We start from the raw sequence: 27,367 nt of genomic DNA on the forward strand, positions 1-27,367 counted from the left end.
ACAAAAATATAATTTTTTTCCGAGATGTTTGAATTTAACCTATTTTAATCTGTGAATAAAATCATCATTTAACGACTATCCCCAAGCCATCAATCATTTAATTTTATGGTGCCACACAATCGCAATTCAAAACGAACATGCTTAGTTAATGCCAATTTAATTTTATGTGATTTGTGATTTGGCTACAGTTTGGCTCAGAGTTTGGGAATTCGAACAATTACCCGGTCTTTTTTTTATTTATAATAAGAGTGTTTTGAGATATATATATATATATATATATATATATATATATATAAAGACCAGGGAACTTGAGTGCTTGAGTGCTGGGATTGTGGAAATGTGTATATATATAAATATAGTTGCAATCAAAAATATTCAACCACCATTGAAAATCAGGTTTATTGTGAAAATATACAAAATTTCAGCTATTTGCAATACACAAATCAAATAAAAAATTGAAATAGCTCAACACAACAAATTACTTCTACAGTCTCAAAAGTATTCATCCCCTTCATGGCAAGCATCTTTAGTTCTTAGTAGTGCATACTTTTGCTGTTATGATCTGCTGGAAATGAGATGCATAGCTAGACACCAGATTCTGGTAGTGTTCCTGAGGAATCTTAACCCATAGTTCATGATATATATATTTAATACAAATAATTTAATCTAAATTTATTTATGTATTTATTTTAAACATAATGATGTGCTAATATTAATTATATGTTTATGGATCTTCCTGACAACCCACTCATTCTCCCACAGTCAATCTGTCAATCACGCTGATCTGAGTCATATGATCGCACATGACTCGGATCAGCGGGATTGGCTGCAGGGGAGTACCTGGTTAGTCAGGCTTTTACCTCAATTAGAGGGAGGGCCCGATTGTTAGAGTGCGCTATGCTGCCCTAACAGCATTAAAGCCCTACTTTTGTAGGATGATATAGCACGCCCAAACGTCAGAAATTGCAAGGTAGATAGATGGAACCACCAGGAGGGCCAATGCTTCATCAGACCATAAAATTAGTTATGTCAATATGCAATTTCTGTGACTTTTCACTGATATATCCCATAGGTCCAAATATATATATATATATATATATATATATATATATATATATATATATATATATATATATAGCCAAAAGTACAAGATAGCACTCCAGGGACTTCCAAGTCGAATGAATAAAACTTAGCTTTTATTAGCTCAAAATAAAAATCAACGTTTCAGTCTGTATCACAGACTTTCATCAGGAAGTGATACAGACTGAAACGTTGATTTTTATTTTGAGCTAATAAAAGCTACGTTTTATTCATTCAACTTGGAAGTCCCTGGAGTGCTATCTTGTACTTTTGGCTGTATCTGTTTGCTGATAAGCACCGGGCAAGTACATCAAGGAAGGTGGAGTGCATTACTATTTTTGTTTTATATATATATATATATATATATTCTGTATTTTGTATATACTGTATATATGTATATATATATATATATATATATATATATATATATATATATATATATATATACTTTTTTTTATATATATATAAAAAATATATATATACATATTTATTTTATATATTTAATAAAAAAATAAACAGTGGCAAGCCATGGTCAAATGGTTACACTGTCATATATTATAAGCTTGTATCCAGAAACAGCAGGTTGATGGTTTGAGAAGATCGCGTTTTAAGGAAATGTAATTTACTGCTTTAATATATGAAAGCAATAAGCAGGGCTGTCTCTCAATGAACCGTTAGTGAAGATGCATGCTTGGGCAGGATTACTCTTTGTATAAGCAAAGAAACAAAGGCTAGCAAATAATAGCAGATAAGGGTATTGTAGGGGAATATAACACAGACTTAATAAAATTCAGATACTCGGACTGATCAGAGTGACTATGATGTTGAAGATTAGTGAATTTGTGCAAAGAAAGGACATTTGTATAACAGAATAATTCTCCTGCCTGAAAAGTGAACAAAATTACAATTTCAATGTAGGGAGAATTTTTTACCATGGAAAAAAAAGCTATTAGATCTCACATAATGTAAGATGAACTTATATTTTTAACAGTGATTTAGCCATGTGAGTGCAACACATACCTACTAAAATAACAGAGACATCTTGCAAACAGTTGGTGATGGGAATTATTATTCCTCTCAAATAGTTCCTAAAGAGTAATAGTTAACTATTTGAAAAACATGTTCAATTAATTTCAGAATCCGGATGGTTCTCTATCAACATATAAAAAATGTCAGTTATCGAAAAATGACTATTTATGATATTAGTAATAGTAACATTAGTAGGGCTGGATTAACATAGGGGCTGATGGAGCTGACGCACTAGGCCTATTGTCCCTAAAATAGGCCCAAACAACATCAGTAAAATTGGAAACAATTTGGTGCTTATGGCATATAACATTTTGAATTCATTGTAATGGTTTTGGTATACATGGGGGTAGGTGGACCCACGCCATCTGTCTAGCAGTTATTGACCACACATTTTCTTGGCACACAAATAAGGTTTGATGCACTATTGTGTCAGCTACTGGAGTTTTTCATCTGGGCCAGAGTTAATTCAGATGGGCAAACTGCAAGAAGACCATTGATGTCAAGGTTTTTTTTTGGATCAGATCATACTGCTGCAATGTTGTCTCTTATCAAAGTGATCTTGATATGGAGCACCCACTAGCTGATCCCTGTCCCAGCTCCTTGACCTGCAGTCTACTAACCAAGTAAAGAAAAAAGGTCTAAAATAAAAATTGCTTCTTTATATGAATAATATTTTTTGTCTTATTTGCCTATTGTCCAGCTCTAAAGAATATGATGGTGCTCTATAAATAACTGTAATAATATGTATATGTACGAAAGTGTTGCTGGGCATGTATATCACATTATATATAAATGCAGGAGAGATTATATGTGTGCACACATGTATACACCAATACATGTGTGTATGAATACATAATGGAGAGTGATCAGGAAAAACCTTATCTGTGTATATGTAAGAGAGAATGTTTAAGGGAAGTATGTATTTAAAAGGGTTGAAGAGAGTACTTGTAGAAGTAAAACCAATTGAAAATTAGAAAATCACTCTTTCTTAAACATTATGAAAGGATATTGAGGGTGTGAATTATAAAATCAATGTTTGTCCAGAGATACTGTACCAAAGCGATAGCATACACAAATTATCAATGTGTATGTATTATCTCTTATCTAATTGCCATTAAATAAATTAACAGTTTGTCTGTGGCTATCTCCGTATGGACTATAGATACTTTCATTTAAAGCTGCAGCAACTAGTTTCTAATTTTTCGTGGAGATAGCTTTATATAAGGTTGTAGAGACCAGTTGATATATGCATGTGGAAATGTTTTGCATATGGCTGCAATATCCATGCATTTAAAGACATTGTTTATATCTGTCAGGCCTATTTTTCCAGCCTAGCCTAAATTTTGAAATGTGCTTTTCAATTGACTACAATTCACCATTTTTAAGCGATTAACCACCAATCTTTTTCAGTTAAAGCAATTCATACCTTACATTTGTGTAAGAAAAATAAATTTTTTATAATTTTAATCTACAGGCCTGTGACAGACCCCTTTTTGAGTAACCAAGAACCCTCTCAGAGAATTGCCTTTTTGTTTTACTTGGATTATTGTGGGCTTCGGATATCTCTGGATCTGTACGGTATACGCAGCCACGTGGGGAGAACAATGGGTCGCGGCCATTTTGACCGCACGAACTAATGCCCGAACACTCCCGAACTTTGCACACAACGATTCTCCACCTTGTCGGTGACCTACATCCATGCTGTTCGACAGATCCAGAGTACCGAACTAGAGACATCGGATCCACGAGAGAGTTTTCGTTTATGTTATGTGGTTCCAGAGTAAATGGTGCGAACGTGTATCTAGCGAACGGCCCAACCGATCTGGTGGATTTTCACGTATAATGTTCCCCTAGATCTCCGTTCCCTAATACACGTAGCACATTGTATTTTCGTTATATATTGCGTGTGTTATTAAACGTTGTAATAACCGTGAAATATTCTGCCCGGTACAGTGGGAGGGATTCCCACTGTAAATGTATTATCTCCTCCGGATACGGGGAGGAGTTGTTGTACGGCATAAAAGCCCGAGCGGCAGAATAAAGATTATTCCTACTTTTGACCCTCAACACAGAGTCTCGTCTCGTGCATGGAGGGGATGGTTGTTATGCTGATTCGTATTCTCTTGGAACGTGTTTTGTTATAGCTGACTTCGTCTTGGGGGAAAAGAACACCTTCTCAGCGGCGTAAACCCCTACTACTCCGGGGTGCCGCTACAAGGCCTATAGCACCTTTCAGTTCATATTCTCAGGAACTCCTTAATCCAGGATTGTGCAATATTATAACTTCTATCATTTTCTACTGGGGTCAGGTTGATTGCAAGTATAGTACAGCAAATGTTATAGAGGACATTTATATATCACACATATTATTTATTTATAAAATATTTTACCAGGAAAGATACATTGAGATTTCTCTCGTTTTCAAGTATGTCCTGGGTCCACAAATAATTGCATTGTTACAGTTAGTGTACAATAAAATACAAAATTAATGATTAATGAAAACATATGATCACTTATCATTTCAAAATCCACAACAGCATCCCGTTTTTCGTGGAGATAGGTTTATATAAGGTTGCAGAGGCCAGCTGATATATGCATGTGGAAATATTTTACATATGGCTGCAATATCCATGCATTTAAAGACATTGTTTATTAGTGATGTCCCGAACGGTTCGCTGGCGAATAGTTCCTGACAAACATAGCATGTTTGTGTTCGCCACCGCCGCGGGCTAACACATGCGATGTTCGGTCCGCCCCCTATTCTTTATCATTGAGAAAACTTTGACACTGTACCTCACAGTCAGCAGACACATTCCAGCCAATCAGCAGCACACCCTTCCTAGCAGACCCTCCCACCTACTGGACAGCATCCATTTTAGATTCATTTTGAAGCTGCAACCATTTTTTTTTTATTTTTTATTTTTTATTTTTTTTTTATTTTTTTTTAGTGCATATAAATGTTACTGCAGATACTCCCTCCAGACACTCTGTGTTACTGCAGATACTCCCTCCAGACACTCTGTGTTACTGCAGATACTCCCTCCAGACACTCTGTGTTACTGCAGATACTCCCTCCAGACACTCTGTGTTACTGCATATACTCCCTCCAGACACTCTGTGTTACTGCAGATACTCCCTCCAGACACCCTGTGTTACTGCAGATACTCCCTCCAGACACTCTGTGTTACTGCAGATACTCCCTCCAGACACCCTGTGTTACTGCAGATACTCCCTCTAGACACTCTGTGTTACTGCAGATACTCCCTCCAGACACCCCATGTTACTGCAGATACTCCCTCCAGACACCTTGTGTTACTGCAGATACTCCCTCCAGACACTCTGTGTTACTGCAGTTACTCCCTCCAGACACTCTGGGTACTGCAGATGCTCCCTCCAGACACCCTGTGTTACTGCAGATACTCCCCCCAGACACTCTGTGTTACTGCAGATACTCCCTCCATACACCCTGTGTTACTGCAGATACTCCCTCCAGACACTCTGTGTTACTGCAGATACTCCCTCCAGACACTCTGTGTTACTGCAGATACTCCCTCCAGACACTCTGTGTTACTGCAGATACTCCCTCCAGACACCCTGTGTTACTGCAGATACTCCCTCCAGACACTCTGTGTTACTGCAGATACTCCCTCCAGACACTCTGTGTTACTGCAGATATTCCCTCCAGACACTCTGTGTTACTGCAGATACTCCCTCCAGACACCCTGTGTTACTGCAGATACTCCCTCCAGACACTGACACAGAGCAGAATAGGGACTGTTCCCCCTACATAGGGTCACTTGGCAGATATGGATTGACACCTATCCTAAGGATCCCTGATACACACTGACACAGAGCAGAATAGGGACTGTTCCCCCTACATAGGGTCACTTGGCAGATATGGATTGACACCTGTCCTCAGGGACCCTGATACACACTTGGGGGGGCACCTACTGTCCTCCCCCCCCGCCCCCACCCCTGCGCGGTGGGTGGGGGTCATAAATCACAATGGGGGGACCTACTGTCCTCCTCCCGCCCCCACCCCTGCGCGGTGGGTGGGGGCCATAAAAATAATGAAGGGGGGACCTACTGTCCTCCCCCCCGGCCCCCACCCCTGCACGGTGGGTGGGGGCCATAAATCACAATGGGGGAGGACCTACTGTCCTCCCCCCGCCCCCAACCCCGCGCGGTGGGTGGGGGCCATAAAAATAATGAAGGGGGGGACCTACTGTCCTCACCCTGGCCCCTACCCCTGTGTGGTGGGTGGGGGCAATAAATCACAATGTGGGGAGGACCTACTGTCCTCCCCCCTGGCCCCCACCCCTGCGCAGTGGGTGGGGGCCATAAAAATAATGAGGGGGACCTACTGTCCTCCCCCCTGGCCCCCACCCTTGAGCGGTGGGTGGGGGCCCTAAAAAAAACAATAAGGGGGGAACCTACTGTCCCCCCCCAGCCCCTAGCCCTGAGTGGTGGGTGGGGGCCCTAAATAAAAATCCCCCCCAATCAAAGGTGACTAGGGGTACCCAAGCCCCTAGACACCCACCCCCCTACCCCAAAAGAAGTTACCCCCTACCTACCCCGCTCAACCTAAAAAATAGTGAGGGGGGAATAAAATAACTAACCTCTAAAGAAAAATTCAACTTACCATTTGACGTCTTCTTTTTTCTAAAATCTTCTTTTTTTCAGCCCCAAAAAAGGCCAAATAAAAAGCCATAAGAAAAAAAACGAGCGCAAAAAAAAAATACATCTTCACCCATGGAGGGCTCCGCGCAGACTGAGCTCTGTAGGGTGGGGGAAGGCTTATAAAGCCTTGCCACGCCCTGCTATTAGGCCAAGAACACACTGATTGGCTGGTTTAAGCCAATCAGAGTGCTCTTTGTCATTTTACACAGCGTGGGAAAATTCTAAAGAACTTTCCCACGCTGTGTAAAATGACACAGAGCACTCTGATTGGTTAGATTCCAAGCCCACCAATCAAAGTGCTCTTTGTCATTTTACACAGCGTGGGAAAATTCCAAAGAACTTTCCCACGCTGTGTAAAATGACACAGAACACTCTGATTGGTTAGATTCCAAGCCCACCAATCAGAGTGCTCTTTGTCATTTTACACAGCGTGGGAAAATTCCAAAGAACTTTCCCATGCTGTGTAAAATGACACAGAACACTCTGATTGGTTAGATTCCAAGCCCACCAATCAGAGTTCTCTTTGTCATTTTACACAGCGTGGGAAAATTCCAAAGAACTTTCCCACGCTGTGTAAAATGACACAGAACACTCTGATTGGTTAGATTCCAAGCCCACCAATCAGAGTGCTCTTTGTCATTTTACACAGCGTGGGAAAATTCCAAAGAACTTTCCCACGCTGTGTAAAATGACAGAACACTCTGATTGGTTAGATTCCAAGCCCACCAATCAGAGTGCTCTTTGTCATTTTACACAGCGTAGGTAAATTCCAAAGAACTTTCCCACGCTGTGTAAAATGACACAGAACACTCTGATTGGTTAGATTCCAAGCCCACCAATCAGAGTGCTCATTGTCATTTTACACAGCGTAGGTAAATTGCAAAGAACTTTCCCACGCTGTGTAAAATGACACAGAACACTCTGATTGGTTAGCTTCCAAGCCCACCAATCAGAGTTCTCTTTGTCATTTTACACAGCGTGGGCAAGTTCCAAAGCACTTTCCCACACTAGGGGCTTGGGGACCCCTAGTCACCTTTGATTGGGGGGAAAATGTTTTATTTAGGGCCCCCACCCACCGCTCAGGGGTGGGGGCCAGGGGGAGGACAGTAGGTCCCCCCTCATTATTTTTTTGGCCCCCACCCACCGCGCACCCCATTGTGATTTATGGCCCCCACCCACCGCACAGGGGTGGGGGCTGGGGGGAGGACAGTAGGTCCCCCCCTCATTATTTTTATGGCCCCCACCCACCACGCAGGGGTGGGGGCGGGGGGAGGATAGTAGGATTTCCCCCCATTGTGATTTATGGCCCCCACCCACCGTGCAGGGGTGGGGGCCGGGGGAGGACAGTAGGTCCCCCCCTCATTATTTTTATGGCCCCCACCCACCGCGCAGGGGTGGGGGCGGGGGGAGGACAGAAGGTCCTCCCCCCATTGTGATTTATGGCCCCCACCCACCGCGCAGGGGTGGGGGCCGGGGGGAGGACAGTAGGTCACCCCCTCATTATTTTTATGGCCCCCAACCACTGCGCAGGGGTGGGGGTGGGGGGAGGACAGTAGGTCCTCCCCCATTGTGATTTATGGCCCCCACCCACCGCGCAGGGGTGGGGGCTGGGGGGAGGACAGTAGGTCCTCCCCCCATTGTGATTTATGGCCCCCACGCACCGCACAGGGGTGGGGGCTGGGGGGAGGACAGTAGGTCCCCCCCTCATTATTTTTATGGCCCCCACCCACCACGCAGGGGTGGGGGCGGGGGGAGGATAGTAGGATTTCCCCCCATTGTGATTTATGGCCCCCACCCACCGTGCAGGGGTGGGGGCCGGGGGGAGGACAGTAGGTCCCCCCTCATTATTTTTATGGCCCCCACCCACCGCGCAGGTGTGGGGGCGGGGGGAGGACAGAAGGTCCTCCCCCCATTGTGATTTATGGCCCCCACCCACCGCGCAGGGGTGGGGGCCGGGGGGAGGACAGTAGGTCACCCCCTCATTATTTTTATGGCCCCCACCCACTGCGCAGGGGTGGGGGTGAGGGGAGGACAGTAGGTCCTCCCCCCATTGTGATTTATGGCCCCCACCCACCGCGCAGGGGTGGGGGCTGGGGGGAGGACAGAGGGTCCCCCCCTCATTACTTTTATGGCCCCCACCCACCACACAGCAGTGGGGGCGGGAGGAGGACAGTAGGTCCTCCCCCATTGTGATTTATGGCCCCCACCCACCGCGCAGGGGTGGGGGCCAGGGGGGAGGACAGTAGGTCCCCCCGCTCATTATTTTTATGGCCCCCACCCACCGCGCAGGGGTGGAGGCGGGGGGAGGACAGTAGGTACTCCCCCCATTGTGATTTATGGCCCCACCCACCGCGCAGGGGTGGGGGCCAGGGGGGAGGACAGTAGGTCCCCCCCTCATTATTTTCATTATTTTTATGGCCCCCACCCACTGCGCAGGGGTAGGGGTGGGGGGAGGACAGTAGGTCCTCCCCCCATTGTGATTTATGGCCCCCACCCACCGCGCAGGGGTGTGAGCCGGGGGGAGGACAGTAGGACCCCCTCATTATTTTTATGGCCCCCACCCACCACGCAGGGGTGGGGGCGGGGGGAGGACAGTAGGTCCCCCCCAGTGTGTATCAGGGTCCCTGAGGACAGGTGTCAATCCATATCTGCCAAGTGACCCTATGAAGGGGGAACAGTCCCTATTCTGCTCTGTGTCAGTGTGTATCAGGGATCCTTAGGATAGGTGTCAATCCATATCTGCCAAGTGACCCTATGTAGGGGGAACAGTCCCTATTCTGCTCTGTGTCAGTGTGTATCAGGGATCCTTAGGATAGGTGTTAATCCATATCTGCCAAGTGACCCTATGAAGGGGGAACAGTCCCTATTCTGCTCTGTGTCAGTGTGTATCAGGGATCCTTAGGATAGGTGTCAATCCATATCTGCCAAGTGACCCTATGTAGGGGGAACAGTCCCTATTCTGCTCTGTGTCAGTGTGTTTTAGGGATCCTTAGGATAGGTGTCAATCCATATCTGCCAAGTGACCCTATGTAGGGGGAACAGTCCCTATTCTGCTCTGTGTCAGTGTGTATCAGGGTCTCTGAGGACAGGTGTCAATCCATATGTCAAGGTGTCAATATGTCATATGTCAGGTGTCAATCCATATCCATTGTGATTTAGGAATGTTAGGTGATTTATGCCCTTTATGGATTAAAACCAGACTCTGCATCAACTGTGTAATTTTCCATGGGAGTTTTGCCATGGATCCCCCTCCGTCATGCCACACTCCAGGTGTTAGTCCCCTTGAAACAACCTTTCCATCACTATTGTGGCTAGAAAGAGTCCCTGTGGGTTTTAAAATTCGCCTGCCCATTGAAGTCTATAAAAATGTTATGTTCTCGACATCACTATTGTTTATATGTGTAAGACCTATTTTTCCAGCCTAGCCTAAATTTTGAACAGCATCCAGTTTATCACGGGAATAAGCACAACAGACTCACATTTTTTCGTATTTCCGGTTTAGCTCATATCCTGGCCATTCTAGGTAGCAGACTTCACGATCGTGCATTGGTTCGACCGCTGCATAGTATCCCAGTGGAAATGCCAAAGAGAATGCAAATCCCCAGATGACACAAATGACTATTTTAGTTGCTGTGGCAGATAACCTTGGTTTGAGAGGATGGATGATAGCCATATACCTGAAAACGAAAACAATAGCAGACATTTATCATCACTGCACTGCAAGAATACACATATACAATATATCCAATATTTCTCTGAAGTGGAACTATGAGAGTTATGCACTAAACTTTCAATTAGTGAAAACACAATTGCAAACTGGATCTGAAAAATATGACTAAGTTTATACTGCGACTATCTAGGATTTTCATTTATTGTTCTTCATTAAATTCCCTGCAACCATGGTTAAGTGAATTAGCCTGCATGTCATTTTTGATACGACAGGGATCCTTTATATATTTCCCCACACATGCGGATTGAGAGAAGTGCAGAATTGCATCATTTCATTTGACGTTTGCACTGACAGAGATATTGACTAAAGTCAGAATTCCAAGTGAATTCCTGGTGAATTTAAAATTGAAGGTCAGAGTACCCAAACTGAATGCATAGCTGGCTGGCATAGTTGTCTGAGAAGTTTTCTAGTTTAAATTTGATATCCACTTTGAATTCAGTTAGAGAAAAACCATATTAGACTTGCAATATATTTGTCACCGGGTTTTGATATATATTGTTTTTTTACATGAATGCTAGCTTTATTATTTTATTCTTTTAAAGAGATAGTAGAAAATATAATTTCAAGATGGATACAATACAGTGAGGATTATCATTGGAAATAAAGTTTTGTAAGCATGTGCAATGCCAATACCGATCTAATCCCGCCCGATAAGTATTAGCTGTGGTTTATTGACAACAACCCTGAGTACCCACTCACCCTAATAATAGTGAGTGAACTCAAAAGATTAATCTAGTGCCTGTTAAAAATAAAGTGGGCATGCAAGTCTCATGATAAAGGGCACTGACTGAAATTTTATAGCATGGTAAAGTCTTTTAACCCCTTTATTAGGCGAACTTACCGTATTTTTCGCTCCATAAGACGCACTTTTTTCCCCCTCAAAAGTGAGGGGAAATGTCTGTGCATCTTATGGAGCGAATATGAAGCTTTACTTACCTGTCTTGTAGCGTGGGCCGGCTTCACAGCGCGCACCGCGGTACAGGAACTTCAATTTCAGGTTCCAGTTTCCGGCGGGACTGAAAGGAAGTGCGCACTCAGTGTGCACACTTCCTTTCAGTCCCGCCGGAAACCGGAACCTGAAATTGAAGTTCCAGTACCGCGGTGCACGCTGCAAGGCCAGCCCACGCTACAAGACAGATAAGTAATTATGGGACAAGGGGAGGGGAGGGGGACAGTATGGGAGAGGAGAGAACACTATGGGAGGGGGGGGGGGAGACTATGGGAAAGGGGGGAGAAGAATATGGTGGGGGGGAGAAGACTATGGGAGGGGGGGAGAAGACTATGGGAGGGGGGGAGAAGACTATGGGAGAGAGGAGAAGACTATGGGAGGGGGGGCGGAGAACACTATGGGACAGGGGAGAAAAAAAAATATTCTGAACAAACTGTCCTATAGTAAGAAACACTATGGGATAGTTTGTTCAGAATATTTTTTTTTTCTGGGTTTCTTCCTCTAAAAACTAGGTGCGTCTTATGGTGTGGTGCGTCTTAGGAGTGAAAAATACGGTAGATTAGTTAATTGTATCATTATTGCATGACTGTTTTTTTCCACATCGTTTCTGCTTTTTTTTTTTTTTCATTTTAAGAGTTGAGTCAGGACTTTTGAATTGGGAATTTGTTTTAGATTTAAGAAGAAAGTAAACATCTGATGGTAAATATATATATATTCCTTTTATAGGTACTAGATATTTTACCCTTGCTTCACTATTAGTGGGGAAAGGGAAGTAGACAGGGATTATTGGGGGGTGGCTAGGGATTCGGGGACACCTAACCATCTTGGGGGATGGATGTGAGCATAATTTTGTGGAGTAGACAATGGCATTGTGGCGAAACCAATCTCGCCACTGTGAACTGGAGAAGCCTGGTTGCTCGCCTGCTCCCTTTGGACTATGGACCAGACTTGAAAAACGTTTATTCTCCCTGCAGAAAGGCTTGTTCGTGCCTTTCAGCCGGGGTGTTCGGTAGATTCCAGCTACCGAACAAACTACCGGATGAGGGACCCCCTAGGAGCTGGAGTGTGCCGTCAAGTAACCGCCCAGAAGCTGCGGCTAACGGCAGCTTAATTGATGAATGCTGGATGGCCTTTGTTCGTTTGCCGAACACGTGGCAGCGGCCATTTTAACTCCCAAACGGCCAGCGGTGTTCATCGCTCAAACTATGGAACTGAAAACAGACACTTTATTGTGCGAACACCGCTGAGCCGCCAGCCTCCTTACCTCGGCATTCGGTAGTGGAACCGACTGGCTGTTCATTCGGTAGTTTGACCGTATGAACAGCCTCACCCCAGATAGCCATGCCATGGAGCCTATTCGTGTAACGAAAGACTATGTGAAAGACTTTGGCTCCATGGCGATTGAACTATATGTATGTGATCTGAGCGCCATTCGGTAATAATGTGCGCTCAGATCTAAGCTGGGATATTTTGCATGTATGTGTTTTGTGTACTAAATGCATCAATAGGTAATTTTATGTCTTTTACTGTCCTTTTGTCTGCCATGTGGGTAATGGAGTTTTGCCTCTGTCCTTGGAGATAATTAGATTCCTTCCCCAATTATCTCCAGGGCAGAGAGGAGGGATTGTGAGGCATTGTGGGAGGTAACTCATGTGTGATTGGTGTATTGTGTAATTACTGTAAATCCCTCCTTTGCATGGGAGAATCACATATAAGCCTGTGTGTGAATAAATCTGTTGTTGCTGTTTAACCCTGAAGCTGAAGTGTTGTCTCATGCTTGGGGGGAATTTGACTGTATGCCGATTGCCAGGAGTGTAAGCTGTTCGTATTGCTTTTCCTATTCGGCTGCTTCCAGGGTTCGTGTGTCTGCTGTTCGAGAGTTGGTGAATACGTGCAGTTTGGAGTTCGGGAGGTTGGTGATTGCAGTAGCTGCTGGTCTATGAGAAAGGGGATTATCGCCTAAACGATTTTTATCCCCTTGTGAGCGAAACGGTCCATTACAGGCATGTTCACCGCCTGTTCTATATTTAATTATAGGTCCAACCTGCCACCAATATGTCGGGTCCTCCTGTATGATAATAGATGTCCAGTCATTAATTTATTATTACAGTGGATGGCTGCTTGCTGTTTAGTAGGTATGGTGGATGGAGGCATGTGGGAGGAGTAAAACTCTCCCTATACTAATATGAAGGTCATATTAACCCCTGTAGTTTTTTTGTTTGATTTCTTTTTTAAAGGACCACTATAGGTACCCAGACCACTTCAGCTTAATGAAGTGGTCTGGGTGCCAGGTCCAGCTAGGGTTAACCCATTTTTTTTTATAAACATAGCAGTTTCAGAGAAACTGCTATGTTTATAAATGGGTTAATACAGCCCTCAAATCCTCTAGTGGCTGTCTCACTGACAGCCGCTAGAGGCGCTTGAGTGATTCTCACTGTGAAAATCACAGTGAGAGCACGCAAGCGTCCATAGGAAGCATTGATAATGCTTTCCTATGAGACCGGCTGAATGCGCGCGCAGCTCTTGCCGTGCGTGCCCATTCAGCCGAATGGGAGGAGAGGAGGAGGATCGGAGAAGAAGAGCTCCCCGCCCGGCGCTGGAGAAAGGTACGTTTTAACCCCTTTCCTCTCCCCAGAGCCCGGCGGGAGGGGGTCCCTGAGGGTGGGGGCACCCGCAGGGCACTATAGTGCCAGGAAAACGAGTATGTTTTCCTAGCACTATAGTGGTCCTTTAATGACTAATGAGGTTAATTATTAATAATCGTGATAAATGTGTTTCTGAAGCACATTTATTGGTGATTATTTCTCTAGCAGTCAATTCATTTATCGGGTTCGGTGCAGAGCTAGACCAGAAAATAAAACCTGATGCGAAAACAGTAAATAAAAAAAAAATAATGAAAGGCTACCACTTTACCTATTGCTAAGTTTCAAATGGTGGGGATAGTGAAGATTCATTGTTTGAATATAACTGCAAAGCTTTATATTAGAGAAGCGCCATAAAGCAAAGCTTTGTAAAACAAAGTATTGCTGTACAGAGCTTTATTCCTCAACGTTGTTCATATAATATGTTCGACTTTTTATCCCAGCATATTATGCGGGAATAGTTATAAACCAAGCTATTTGCCCATGTGTATAGTGCAATATTATAAGTCATGAATCCTGATGTGATGCCATGATAATTGCTACATATATATCGTAACTCTCAATAGACATTCAAGCATATCGTGGCTGCAAATCATATAAATATTTACAAGGGGTGAGTAAAAGAGAAATTGTGCCAAAAAAAGGCGATAACTCCTCTTCTAATCTAATCGTGAATTTATATCAGAATTACAACTTCCAGAGGGACGACACATTAGAGTCCTGACTGCTGTAACAGACAGATCAAGAGACAAGATATAAATTAATATTCATAACATATCTTTCATCCACATCATTTCAATTAAGTGCAAGTAATTATGTGAATTAAATTAAATACTAATTTTCCATGAAGCCTACTGCATAGGAACCGGGATTAAGCACAATCAAAATGAATCTTACAGTTTGCTTCAATAATGGAACAATTGTCGAAAGCTAAGTGTTCGTGTTTTGTGAATATAACAAAGCTTTTTACATTCACAGTTCAGTTATGTGCTAAAAGAAACAGGAGCTCCTAATCTTAATAAATGTTTTTATGCCATACAATACCGAGTTTTTCTATTGGAAACGGATCATTGTAGAGAATGGCCCATAGGGGCAGGTGGGGCAGCACCCCACAGTTTTTGTAGCAATATAAAAAAAGCTATTAGAGTTGCAAGGAATAATCTAAAGAGTTTAATAGGGAAAAACAAAGTTGTATATGTTATGATTAGTCTTGCAGTGTACTCTCCCAACCTTTTCTTGACAGTGGAAATGCTATGGAGGATCTGAACAAGAGATCATTGGAAGATTTTGGGGCATATTGAAAAAACGCCCTATATCCTGGGTAGCAATCCTCAGACATGCTTAGTTTGCCCTAGTGGGGCTTATGACATCACCCATTCCCTTTGCACTGGCACCAGAAATGATAGGCCTGCATATTGTCCTATATTGCAAGGCTCTCATTGGGTAATTGCATCGAGGTATTGAGTCAGACTTCTATAAAGTAGATGTTGTTTTTCCAAATTCATGCATCTAGAGGCTTATGATGTTGAGCAGAACATGAGATCTCATTGTGTCAAGATTTGAGGGTAGGATCTAGGACCCTATCACCTTGTTACAATGCCAGCCATCACTGTTATTAATTATTTTTTATGTTTTGAAGAATCTGTATAGGAACTTTCAACTCAAATTAGTTTGTGGTTAAATAATCAGTGACTTGCAAAACTGATGCAATATTAGCACAGTTGGATAGAATTCCCTACTTAGATGCTTTTTGTCCCGCATTTTCATTTCAGCAGGATTATTAATTCTTATGTTATTTTATTCTAAATTGTCCAAGTTGGTTCTCTTGTCACCACAACTCAATGGATAGTTTTAATGAGATATTAGCATACTTGGAGGCTTCTAAAAATAGCATTGACCTGTTGCCTTTTTATTTACTGATAAAAAATAATCTAGCATGTGTCAACAAAGCATATTTTAGAAAGTAATCTATTTTTTACAATTGTATTTTTTTAAACCCTGTGCCATACTAAAAATTGAGTCTTCATGCAATTTTAGTGGGCCCACACCGGTTATAACAGATACATCATTTGTCATGGTACCCAGGAAACTGTACACAATAAATGGTTTACTATTATTATTATTATTATATCCATGTATATTAAATGACAAGTAAAAATAAGAGAAATAGCTAATTTCCCACCTAGAGGACTGGCTACTAAAAATAATTCAATGTACATAATTTGAGTCACTGTTAATAAAGGTGTTATGAACCATTGCTTTATAATAATGAGACCAACCATCTTAATGGACAATATATTAAAATATATTATATTTTCATTAGTATTTTATGTTTTTTTTAAATTCATTTTAGTGGTAAAAAGAAGAATTTAACTACCCTGTAATCCGTGCCAAAAGAGCTGAATGGGGCGGATCCATAACCTAATCTCAGGAGTGGCACTGGTAGATTATTTAAATGAACAATCCAAACACAATAACCACTACAGCCCTCCCAGAATAAGTAGTCAAACCATTTTAGAACTGCTGGGATATGGACTCTAGTAGGATATAGGGGCAGTGTGTGTGTGTGTGTGAGGGATGCAGTGCAGGGGAGGGCTGGCAGCCTTAGGCCTGGGGGGCAAATCCAGTCAAGTGGCCCATTGCACCAAGAGGAGAGTAAAAACACCTTTCCCATGTGATTGAAAGTGCGTGTGTGTGTGGGGGGGGGAGGGGAAGCAGTCACCTAAACAGACAATCAATGACAGGCACACACACTTGCTGATTTGGCACACACTAAAAAACACACACTCACTGACAGGCACACAGACAAACACAGAAAGACACATTGTTACAGGCATACTGACTCAGACAGACATACTGACACACACAGGCATACTGGCTGACACAGACAAATTGGCACACACACAGACATACTTGCACACAGACATACTGACACACACACAGAGATACATACTGGTACTCACACAGACACACACAGAAATACACACTGTTACAGGCATACTGACTCAGACAGACAGACATACTGACACACACACACAGAGGCATACTGGCTGACACACACAGACAAACTGGCACACACACAGAGACATACTTGCACACACATAGACAGACATACTGACACATACATAGACAGACATACTGACACACACACAGACACACACACAGACAGACATACTGACACACACAGACAGACATACTGGCACACACACAGACAGACATACTGATGCACACACACAGACATACTGATGCACACACACAGACATACTGACATACTAACGCACACACAGACATACTGACATACTGATGCACACACACAGATATACTGACATACTGACTGACACAGACATACTGACACACACAGACATACTCATACACACACACCCAAACTTTACACTTTTAAAGCCAGTGGACAGGGACTGAGTAAGGGGACAGGGCTGTAGTGGGGGACAGGGGCTGGTAGTGGAGGGTATAAGCTGTAATTGGGGGTTTAGGAAATGTACGGGGGGATAGGGGCTGAAGCAAGTTGATGGCTACAATTTGGGAAAGGGGCTGTGGTGTGGGTAATATGGGTTGCAATTGGGGGAGAGGAGCTGTAGTGGGGATGTTATGGTGCTGTGGTGGGGGGCATGGGGCTGAGGAAGGGGGCAGGAGCTGAGAGGGGGGAAAGGAGCAGGGAAAGGGTGGGACAGGGGCTGACCAAGGGGACAGGGGCTGACTAAGGGGACAGGGCTTGAGGAGGGGGGGCAGGGGCTGAGGTAGGGGACAGGGGCTGAGGAGGGGGGACAGGGGCTGAGGAAGGAGCTGACTAAGGGGACAGGGGCTGACGAAGGGGAGGTGGGGACAGGGGCTGAGGTGTGTTCAGGGGCTGAGGTGGGGACAGGGGCTGACTAAGGCTGAGGTGGGGACAGGGGCTGAGGTGAGGACAGCAGCTGAGGTGGGGACAGGGGCTGAGGAGGGGACAGGGGCTGAGGAGGGGACAGGGGCTGACCAAGGGGACAGGGGCTGAGGAAGGGTGACAGGGGCTGAGGTAGGGGACAGGGGCTGAGGTAGGGGACAGGGGCTGAGGAGAGGACAGGGGCTGAGGAGGGGGCAGGGGCTGACTAAGGGGACAGGGGCTGACTAAGGGGACAGGGGCTGACTAAGGGGACAGGGCTGAGGAAGGGTGACAGGGGCTGAGGTAGGGGACAGGGGCTGAGGTAGGGGACAGGGGCTGAGGTAGGGGACAGGGGCTGAGAAGAGGACAGGGGCTGAGGAGGGGGCAGGGGCTGAGGAGGGGGCAGGGGCTGAGGAGGGGGCAGGGACTGAGGAGGGGGCAGGGGCTGACTAAGGGGACAGGGACTGAGGAGGGGACAGGGACTGAGGAGGGGGCAGGGGCTGAGGAGGGGACAGGGGCTGAGGAGGGGACAGGGGCTGAGGAGGGGACAGGGGCTGAGGAGGGGACAGGGGCTGAGGAGGGGACAGGGGCTGAGGAGGGGACAGGGGCTGAGGAGGGGGCAGGGGCTGAGGAGGGGGCAGGGGCTGAGGAGGGGGCAGGGGCTGAGGAGGGGGCAGGGGCTGAGGAGGGGGCAGGGGCTGAGGAGGGGACTGGGACTGAGGAGGGGACTGGGACTGAGGAGGGGACAGGGGCTGAGGAGGGGACAGGGGCTGAGGAGGGGGCAGGGGCTGAGGAGGGGGCAGGGGCTGAGGAGGGGAATAAAAAAAAAACACTAAAGTGTATTTCCCCCCTCCCTGAGTCTTACCTTAGGCCAGGGAGGGGTGGACAGCAGCCAACAGGAGAAGCAAACAGCAGCAGCCAGTGAAGTCGTCCTCTCCTGATGTCAGGAGGAGGGGCCGTGACTTCCTCTGCTCTTCTCCCAGACTCCCCAGCGGTCCTGTGAGAAGAGCAGTGGAAGTCATGCCCCCTACTACTGACATCATCAGGAGAGGCCGGCCGACTCCACTGACTGCAGAGAGTGAGGTAAGTTGAAAAATCTGACTCCTCAGCCAGAAGCAGGGGATTCAGATTTTTCCTTTTTTGCTGGATGTGGGCAGCCCTGGCCCCTGGGTTTAAGGCGGCCTGGGGGGCAATTGCCTCCCTGCCCCCCTTCCCAGCCCGCCCCTGATGCAGTGTGTGTGTGTGTGTGTGTGTGTGTGTGTGGGTGAGGAGTGCAATGTGTGTGTGAGTGGTGCAATGTGTGTGAGGAGTGAAGTGCGTGTGTGTGAGGGGTGCAATGTGCATGGAGGGGTGTATTTTGTGTGTGTGTGTGTGTGTGTGTGTATGAGTGGTGCAGAGTGTGTGAGAGATACAGTGTGTGTGAGTGGTGCTGTGTGTGTGGAGGGGTACATTTTGTGTGTGTGTAAGGGGGCAGTTTGTGTGTGGGGGTACAGTGTGTGTGTGTGGGGTACAGTGTGTGTGTGTGAGGGGTGCATTATGTGGGGGTACAGTGTGTGTGTGTGGGGGGGGGGGTGGTGTAGTGTGAGGGGTAAAGTATTTGTCAGAGAGGTACAGTGTGTGTGTGTGTGAGGGGTACAATGTGTGGAGTACAGTGTGTGTGTGTGTGTGTGTGTGTGTGAGGGGTACAGAGTGTGTGTGGGGGGGGTACAGTGTGTGTGTGAGATGTACAGTGTGTGTGGGGGGTACAATGTGTGGGGTGGGCAATATGTGGGGGGCAGTGTGTGAATGTTGAAGTTTTCGTGTGTGGGGGTACGTGGCAGATTTACAAATATATATGTGTTTTTTTTAATTAAAATAAATAATCTTTAGATCTCCCTCCCTTCTTACCTTTGACAGGGAGGGGGGATCTTTCTCAATCCCTGGTGGTCCGGTGGAGAATCCCTAGTGGTGAGAGTGAACTCTAGCCTTCTGGGCTAGAGTTTACTCTCGCGAGATCCAGAACGTTGCCACGGAAACCACGGTATCGCTCCATGCTCGCGAGAGGAGGACCCGGAGGAGCACGGGTCCTCTTTCCCTTTACAGCCAGCTCCAGCAATGTGCCTGCGGACTGGTGAGGGAGATCTCTGATCTCCCCTCCAGTCCGTGAAGGCGCATAGCAGGGCCGGCGCTTGGAAAGCACCGGCCATGTAGGGGAGAGCCTGCGCTCTTGGGGAGTGGGGAGCAATTCACCTCGGTGCCCCCATGGATCCGCCACTGGTTGGAATAAATTTTGCTCTCTGATTGACAGGGCTTTCAGGCAGAGCTACAAGCTACATACTGCTCTTTTGTTTTCAAGACCTCTAGAAAACAAAGTACACTGCATTAGACTGCAGAGACAGTATTAGTGCACCCTAACCAGTGGTTATGGTGTCTACATTGTCCCTTTAACTGTGTGCTACAGGATATGGAATATAATTCCTCTTTTGGTGAAGATAATATTAATTATTATTTTATAAGTCATTATATTTTATAAAAAAGTAATATAAGCATGCATGCTATACCTAGTGCAAAACATATATAGTATTTTGTGATGATGAAAACTGCATAGTGTCAGGTCCAGTTTGGTGCAACAATCAGCAAAAATGAAACAATAGTTATGTGAATTTAAATGAATAAACTGTAAAGTAATATAATCATGTCTTTATTATAATGATTCACAGGATTATTTAAATAGTCAAAATTGTTGATAATTAAAAGTGCATTTCAAATGTAATGCCAAAATAGACAAACTGGAAGCATAACTGAGTTGAGAATGTTTCCAGTTTGGCTAGTTTAGCTTTAAATTAAAAATTCTCTTTGAATTACCATTAATTCTCACTATAATAAATAACCCTGTTTGTTTACTTTTTATTTTTTTTTCAGCAAGATCCATCATGATATGTTAATAGTTAACTACGCATCATAAAAGCAACATATTGGATGTACCTTCTACTATACTCTCAATATATATATTTTTAACATACAGGTGATTGATATGCTATGCTTTACATTCTATCATCAACATAACATTTTGTCTCAGTCATACAGACTGTAATCTCTTGCCTTAAGGACACCCTTTCCTTTTGTCCAATAGGTCTACCTGTCTATGCTGCAAATTATTTATTTGAGCTTCTGCTATTGGGTTCAGCAGAATATGTTGGAGTTTTAGGAAAAAATTAAATATAGCTAGATATACAGTATTGTTAGATTTAGCGACCTAAGGGTATGATGTGATGCTAATGCATGGCAAGGTAATTGAGAAGGGAGAGAGAGAGTGTGTGTATGTGTGTGTGTTTGTGTGTGTGTATGTATGTATGTATATGTGTGTGTGTGTGTGTGTGTATGTATGTGTGTGTGTGTGTGTGTGTGTGTGTGTATGTGTGTGTGTGTGTGTGTTGTTCTTTTCCAGTATTTAGTACAAAGATCCAGCTTCATCCCAGCAGTGTCTCCATGTCAAAAGGGGCACCCCAATCTTAGCCAGAGCCGTTCATCTTCATGCAAAAAAACAAAGTACAAAAGGCAGAACATGCAAAAAGCTTTGTGTTTATATACTTGGATGGGACTATTACTTGCTAATTGAACATGAATAGCATTCCGTTATAGACTACACTCAACACATGCTCTTATAAATTGTGTTCTTAGTAGATGTTTTATTTATTTTGGAAACACATTTAACAATTAGTTGCACTGTACAGTGTTTAGATTTCCTGTAAATGTTGGGGTAATTATTCCTGTACTCTCATACCTTGAATGTACTGCTGTTTTTTCTCATACTGTGTATCATTCTATCTAGTTCTCTAATTGTTTTTTTGTGAATTTATGGTAGCTATTTTATTTATTTTTCTACATGCGTACAGCATCAAAAGGTTTTGCACTAGAGAACTGTGTGTCAAAGATATAATTGAAGAATGGCCAGATAATTGTGGTGAGGTCATCAGAGTCTTAAAATGGTCTTGCAGGCCCAGTCCGATGCTGCACACTCCTTGCTTTGGAGTCAGCATGCTTGCACTACATTTGAATAGAAACTAGATCAAGTACTTGGCAAAACAGTCCATGATTGCATAGTTTTTTTTTAGAACAACATTAATTATTTTAATTATGCTGTATGACAACTGTTCAAGTAGTCTGCATCAGCATTCTTCCCAATCAATGAGAATCCATTAGATACAAAATTGGTAAAGATCTGTTAAGTACTCCTCCATGTATTCCATAGAAAGCCATGCTACTCACTGAAAAAGCATTATGAGGTGTTTCATTTTACCCTCATTCTGTGTGCATTCTATATGTAAGCTTTGAGTTTATCAAACAAGCCCCAAACAGGTATAATTATTTTTTTATTTTTTTACAAAATCCGTTAAAAACCACAAAACACTATTCCGTTTAACCTCCCCGGAATCAATATTATGTCAGAGCTGTCATGATTGATCGGCAAAGGATCTTCCTAAACTGACTCCTGAAGGGGTTAACAATTTTCAGAACCTCATTCCAGTCTTGTTCTGTTTCTACTGTATCATAGACCCAAGGCAGCTACTTTCCATTTCCCGCCTTTCAATTCCTAGTTTCATGTGTTGGTAATTGTCTCTTGAATCTCAACCTGCAATTTTCACAAAATTGGCATAAAGGGGGAGGGAGAGAAATAAAACCATTTAGAGAAGAGAAGAAAACAATAGTGACCATGAAGGGGGCGAGTCTTGTTTGATCAAAATCAGAGCAGATATATAAAGATGTGATGCAGGAAGAGTCAGGACTAAACCTTGTTTACTTGAAGAATGAATATATTGGTATTCATTGTGTGTCCCTTGATAATCCCTATGTTATTTCACAGTTAATGTCTGTAGGCTCTGTGGTTAACGGTAGTATGCTAGAGCAAAAGAGATGACCATTAGAATAGAAAATACAGAGTTCCTTAGGGCATTGTTCTATGTTTTATGCATTACCATACTATATTATGCTATTGAGTTTAACATACTAGATGGGGCAGGTTTCAAACAGTTTAAGTTATTCAGGGACAGAACATCAACAAAACCTTTCCAGATCCTATTGGAAATGTTTGAGATGTGCTGATGAGTGTCTAAAAGCATTGGGACCTGTCTTTGGCCAATAGACATTTCACAAATGAACAGGTGGATTCTTGGACATTCTCACATTAATTAATGCTAGGTACCTCCTCTGGTTTCAGAAACAAGATATATCCATCACTTTAGCCACCAAGATTTATATTCTTTCTGCATAATTCAGAACTTTACCAGTCCAAAGAAAATATTGAACTGTCTTAATCCGATCTCCATTCGCTGAATAAATCAGCTAGGGGAAGAGAGCTTCAGAGTATTGACTCAACAATATAAACTTACTTTAAATTCTAAGCCCGATTTATCATTGCCATTTTTTTTTATCATCTGTGTTACGTGGCATTTTAGCACAGAAGATAAACAAACACTTATTGTGAAAGCTTATTCAGTGAAGGCTACACAGTACAGATTCCACAGGGAATTTAATTGGAGTAATAGTTTTGTTATAATGGAAAGTTCTGTTATATTTATTATGTTTACAGAACTGTTACATTAATTCATTTTAATTCTAATTGAATTCTAATTATGGATCATCACCAGCAACAGGAATGTGTGAAAAGTAGAACTTGATTGACTTCGTTTTTTGAAAACCTCAGTTACTATGTTACCGTGTTATTATTCGCGTGGCATCTCTTTTGCATACAACATAAAGTATTTATTCTATCTTGTTATATTATCATTATTCACTCTATTTTATTTTCTATATTGTCATAGGAGACAGTAAAATAATGGGACATGCTATTTTTACTCTTTATTTATCAGAAAAGCATGCATTTTGTCGCACACAAGAGGTAGATTATTTGACTTTGTGAATATATACTGGTCACTTACCATGATTGGTACCAGGAGGCCCCCCCCCCCCCCCCGGCTTACTCTTACCTCGTGGGGTCAAAATGGTTATAACCGAAAGCTTCCTCCAGCACTGACCTCATCCCCCCCCCAGAGGCATCCGACTTCTGAAATTTCAATTTCCAAAATGTGCAAAGTGCCACCAGGCAGGGGCACCACTGATTAGCAGAGAGCAATCAGCTGACGATCTCAGTCAATTAGTGACTCTCCATTCACAAAACTGACTTAGAAAAGGTACATTTCTTTCCAAGCCAGTTTTGTGAATGGGGAGTCACTCATTGGCTGAGCGTGTCAGCTGACCTCTTTGAGGCAATCAGCAGCGCCCCTGTCTGGCGGGACTTCCTGAAACTGAGATTTCAGAAGCCGATGCCGCCTGGGGGGAGATAAGATTGGTGCTGGATAACTTTTTGTGGGGTTAAATCTTTTGAGAACGGTTTAACCCATCGGAATAAGAGTGCACCTTAGGGGCCTCCTGGAACCATAACAACCTAATTTAGATAGTGCCTGGAGTGTTCCTTTACATTTCAATTATTATTTTTTTTCTTAGTCAGTATACCCATGAAAGAATACACTTGTACCTCATGGAAGGGCAGCAAAAATAGTGGCACAGTTGCTTACCATGTAAACTCGTGAGAAATACATTTATTGAGGAACAGGCCCTGGTTATCTGGGCACATATGTTATTGAAAAGTCAAAGTTGATTAGGGTAACAGGTTGACTTACACTAACATCAATAACTTGATACCGTTAATTGGACCAGCATATAGTTTAATAGCTCTGCAATTAACAAGTTTAAACCCTCAAAGGGAAGCCTGGGAGCTTTGAAAGCTTGTAATTTGTTAATTATGAGCTTGTCTGATAAAACAGATTAGCCTATCTACTCCAATTCCACTTTTATTCTTTCATATTACTTTATAGAGAGCTTTATCACAGCTACATAAATTAATTCTCAATCATCCAACAAAGAATTATTTTAAATGATGATTCCCTTAAAGAAAATTCACACTTATATATGAAGAGGTTCTAATAGAGAAGAAGTGATCTGAAAAACCAACGATGACTTCAAGACCTTTCAGAATTGATGGGCTCTGGTGCATTGCTCTGATTACACCAATACAGAACAAGCCCATGGAGGCAGGTACAATTACATTTATTGTTTAATTAATGTCACATTGGACATTTCTTTTTTTTTTTCTTTTTAATATGATCTATCATTTTCAGAAAACACTTCATAACAGGGTAACAATTATAGTTGAAAGACCCAATACAATCACCTCTGCTTGGGAAGAAACCTGAATATGTTTAATTGGCAGGTAGACCATTACATTAATTAGTTTTGTATATTTATGGTATGTATATATATATATATATATATATATATATATATATATTTTATAAATGTATTCTTCTTCCCTTTCTTCTTTTAGAAGAGCTTACTGAAAATGAACTTTGTTAATCTATAGTTATAAACTTAATTCAAATACATTAAGTATTAACCTGCATCAAAGGCCCGCGCACAACTGTTTTTTTTAACCGCTGCAGTGACATTCTGCGTATAAGATGACCCACAGTTTTAGACAAAATTTTTTTTTAAAACACAGTCTTATACATGGAAAAATATGGCATTTAACTCCTAAATGGCAGATAATTGAGCAGTAAGACTGCAGGGGCATGATGTATACACTAAAATTGCTACTTTAAACTAAAGTTGTTTTGGTGATTATAGTGTCCCTTTAAATATATGCAACTGTTTTAAAAATGCCTATAAATGATATTCTTTACTTTACTTCCATTGTTTGCTGCAAATGTTCTGCTTCTCAAGACTTAGTATCCTCAGCCAATCCCAGTTTACCCATTGTTTTCAGTGTGATTATTTCATAAACCCACCCATAGCATTGTATAATATGAAGTTCAGAAGACCAAGAGCCAGATGTGTTTATGGATGACATATACAGAGTACAAGTACTTATAATTTTTGCCAGTGAATTCTTCAAGTTATAGAAAGAATTGACCTGGTGGGAATATAGCTATAGAATTTTTTTTCAAATTAGTCCATTGCTCGAATTACATACAGAGACAAGTCAGGTAGCTATTTATATCACAGCTTATTCCGGTATAATAGGTTGTTATGGTACTTGGATTATCCTTTATTATGCTAATGGTAATAATCCATATAACTAGAACTTCAGGTTTATTCTCTAGTCTAAAGTAAGAATTCAAAGTGAATTTCAAATTTAAGGCCAACGTGCCAGAACTGAATTTTTAATCTGAAATTCAGTTTAAATTAAATTTGAATATATTCAATATGGAATTCTCACTTTAGTGAATAACCCTGCTTATATTTACATCATTCTGCACACTTGAAAAAATTAATCTGTGCAGCGGTTATGATCACCTTAGAAAGGTTTTAAAAGAATGTTTTAATATTCTGCATCTGAGACATTTTCTGAACTACTATCTGTAAGAATGACTTGAAAGTAATAGGAACATTTGGTTCAAGTTGTGCATAAAACCAGCTGTTGCAATTTAGCCGTGAATTGTCTGAAAACAGCAGGGCAATGATTGCTGAAATGAATCCTGAAGAATACAAAAGAAACAATAAAATAACGTTATAATGTGACTTAAAATAATATTTCACATTTTCCACTCGCAAAATATTTTCTCCAGCTATTACAGAGGATATTTCACAAGATAAATTCTTTGTCTCAGGACATGAACAACAAATTAAGGAACCTGCTGTGGTTTCAGTTAAAGAGACAAGCACTCTGGGGGGCATCCATAGCCCAAGATCTACTTTTCACCATCATTCACGTGAGGGCACTTATAGCTTTTCAGAGTGCCAAGGGACAACATGTGGATGTGAAGGCACCTGTTTTAGTAATACTGATGATACTAGATTGTCTTGACTATTGTTTTCATGCTATCATGTCATGTTTTCAATTCTTGTTTGTAAAGATGAGTCAGTAACGGATATTTGTACATTTAGAATTTTTTTTTCTTTATGAATTGATGCTAAACACATTGGATTACGGGATAGCAAGTTAATTGGATGTGGTTCAGTCACTCCGTTGCGGTTTCTTGTAACAATAGGGGAGGTGCAGCTGTAATTAAGCCTCTGAATCATAATGATTTGTGAATACTAAATCTTTCATGGACTTTTTTTCTTTGCTGGTCTATAGCAGGAGTAGGCAGCCTCGGGTACTCCACATGTTGTGGACAACATCTCCCCTGATGCTTTGCCAGCATTATGGTTGTAAAAACATTATGGAAGATGTTGTTCACAACACCTAGAGTGCTGAAGGTTTTCTACCCCTGGTCTACAGTTTCAATCAATGATCGGGGTGCTATGACATCATATGTTTGCATTGGGTGTATTTTTAGCAGAGGATTCTCAGAGAGAAGAGGACTGAGAAGATTGAATGTGTTAATGCAGTTTAAATTGATAAT

General features: G+C 42.7%; 1 protein-coding gene across 1 annotated transcript in view; it reads right to left on the reverse strand.

Annotated features, from left to right (window-relative positions):
* The window catches only part of LOC134603055 (substance-P receptor), a 226,122-nt gene that overhangs the window by 73,704 nt on the left and 125,051 nt on the right, over positions 1-27,367 (reverse strand). The window contains exon 2 of the mRNA XM_063448667.1: positions 10,269-10,466. Within this exon, the coding sequence (XP_063304737.1) occupies positions 10,269-10,466 (198 nt within the window). The remainder of the gene's footprint in view (positions 1-10,268; positions 10,467-27,367) is intronic.

This window comes from Pelobates fuscus, chromosome 3 (genome assembly GCF_036172605.1).
Source record: "Pelobates fuscus isolate aPelFus1 chromosome 3, aPelFus1.pri, whole genome shotgun sequence".
In the NCBI taxonomy this organism is placed as follows: domain Eukaryota; kingdom Metazoa; phylum Chordata; class Amphibia; order Anura; family Pelobatidae; genus Pelobates; species Pelobates fuscus.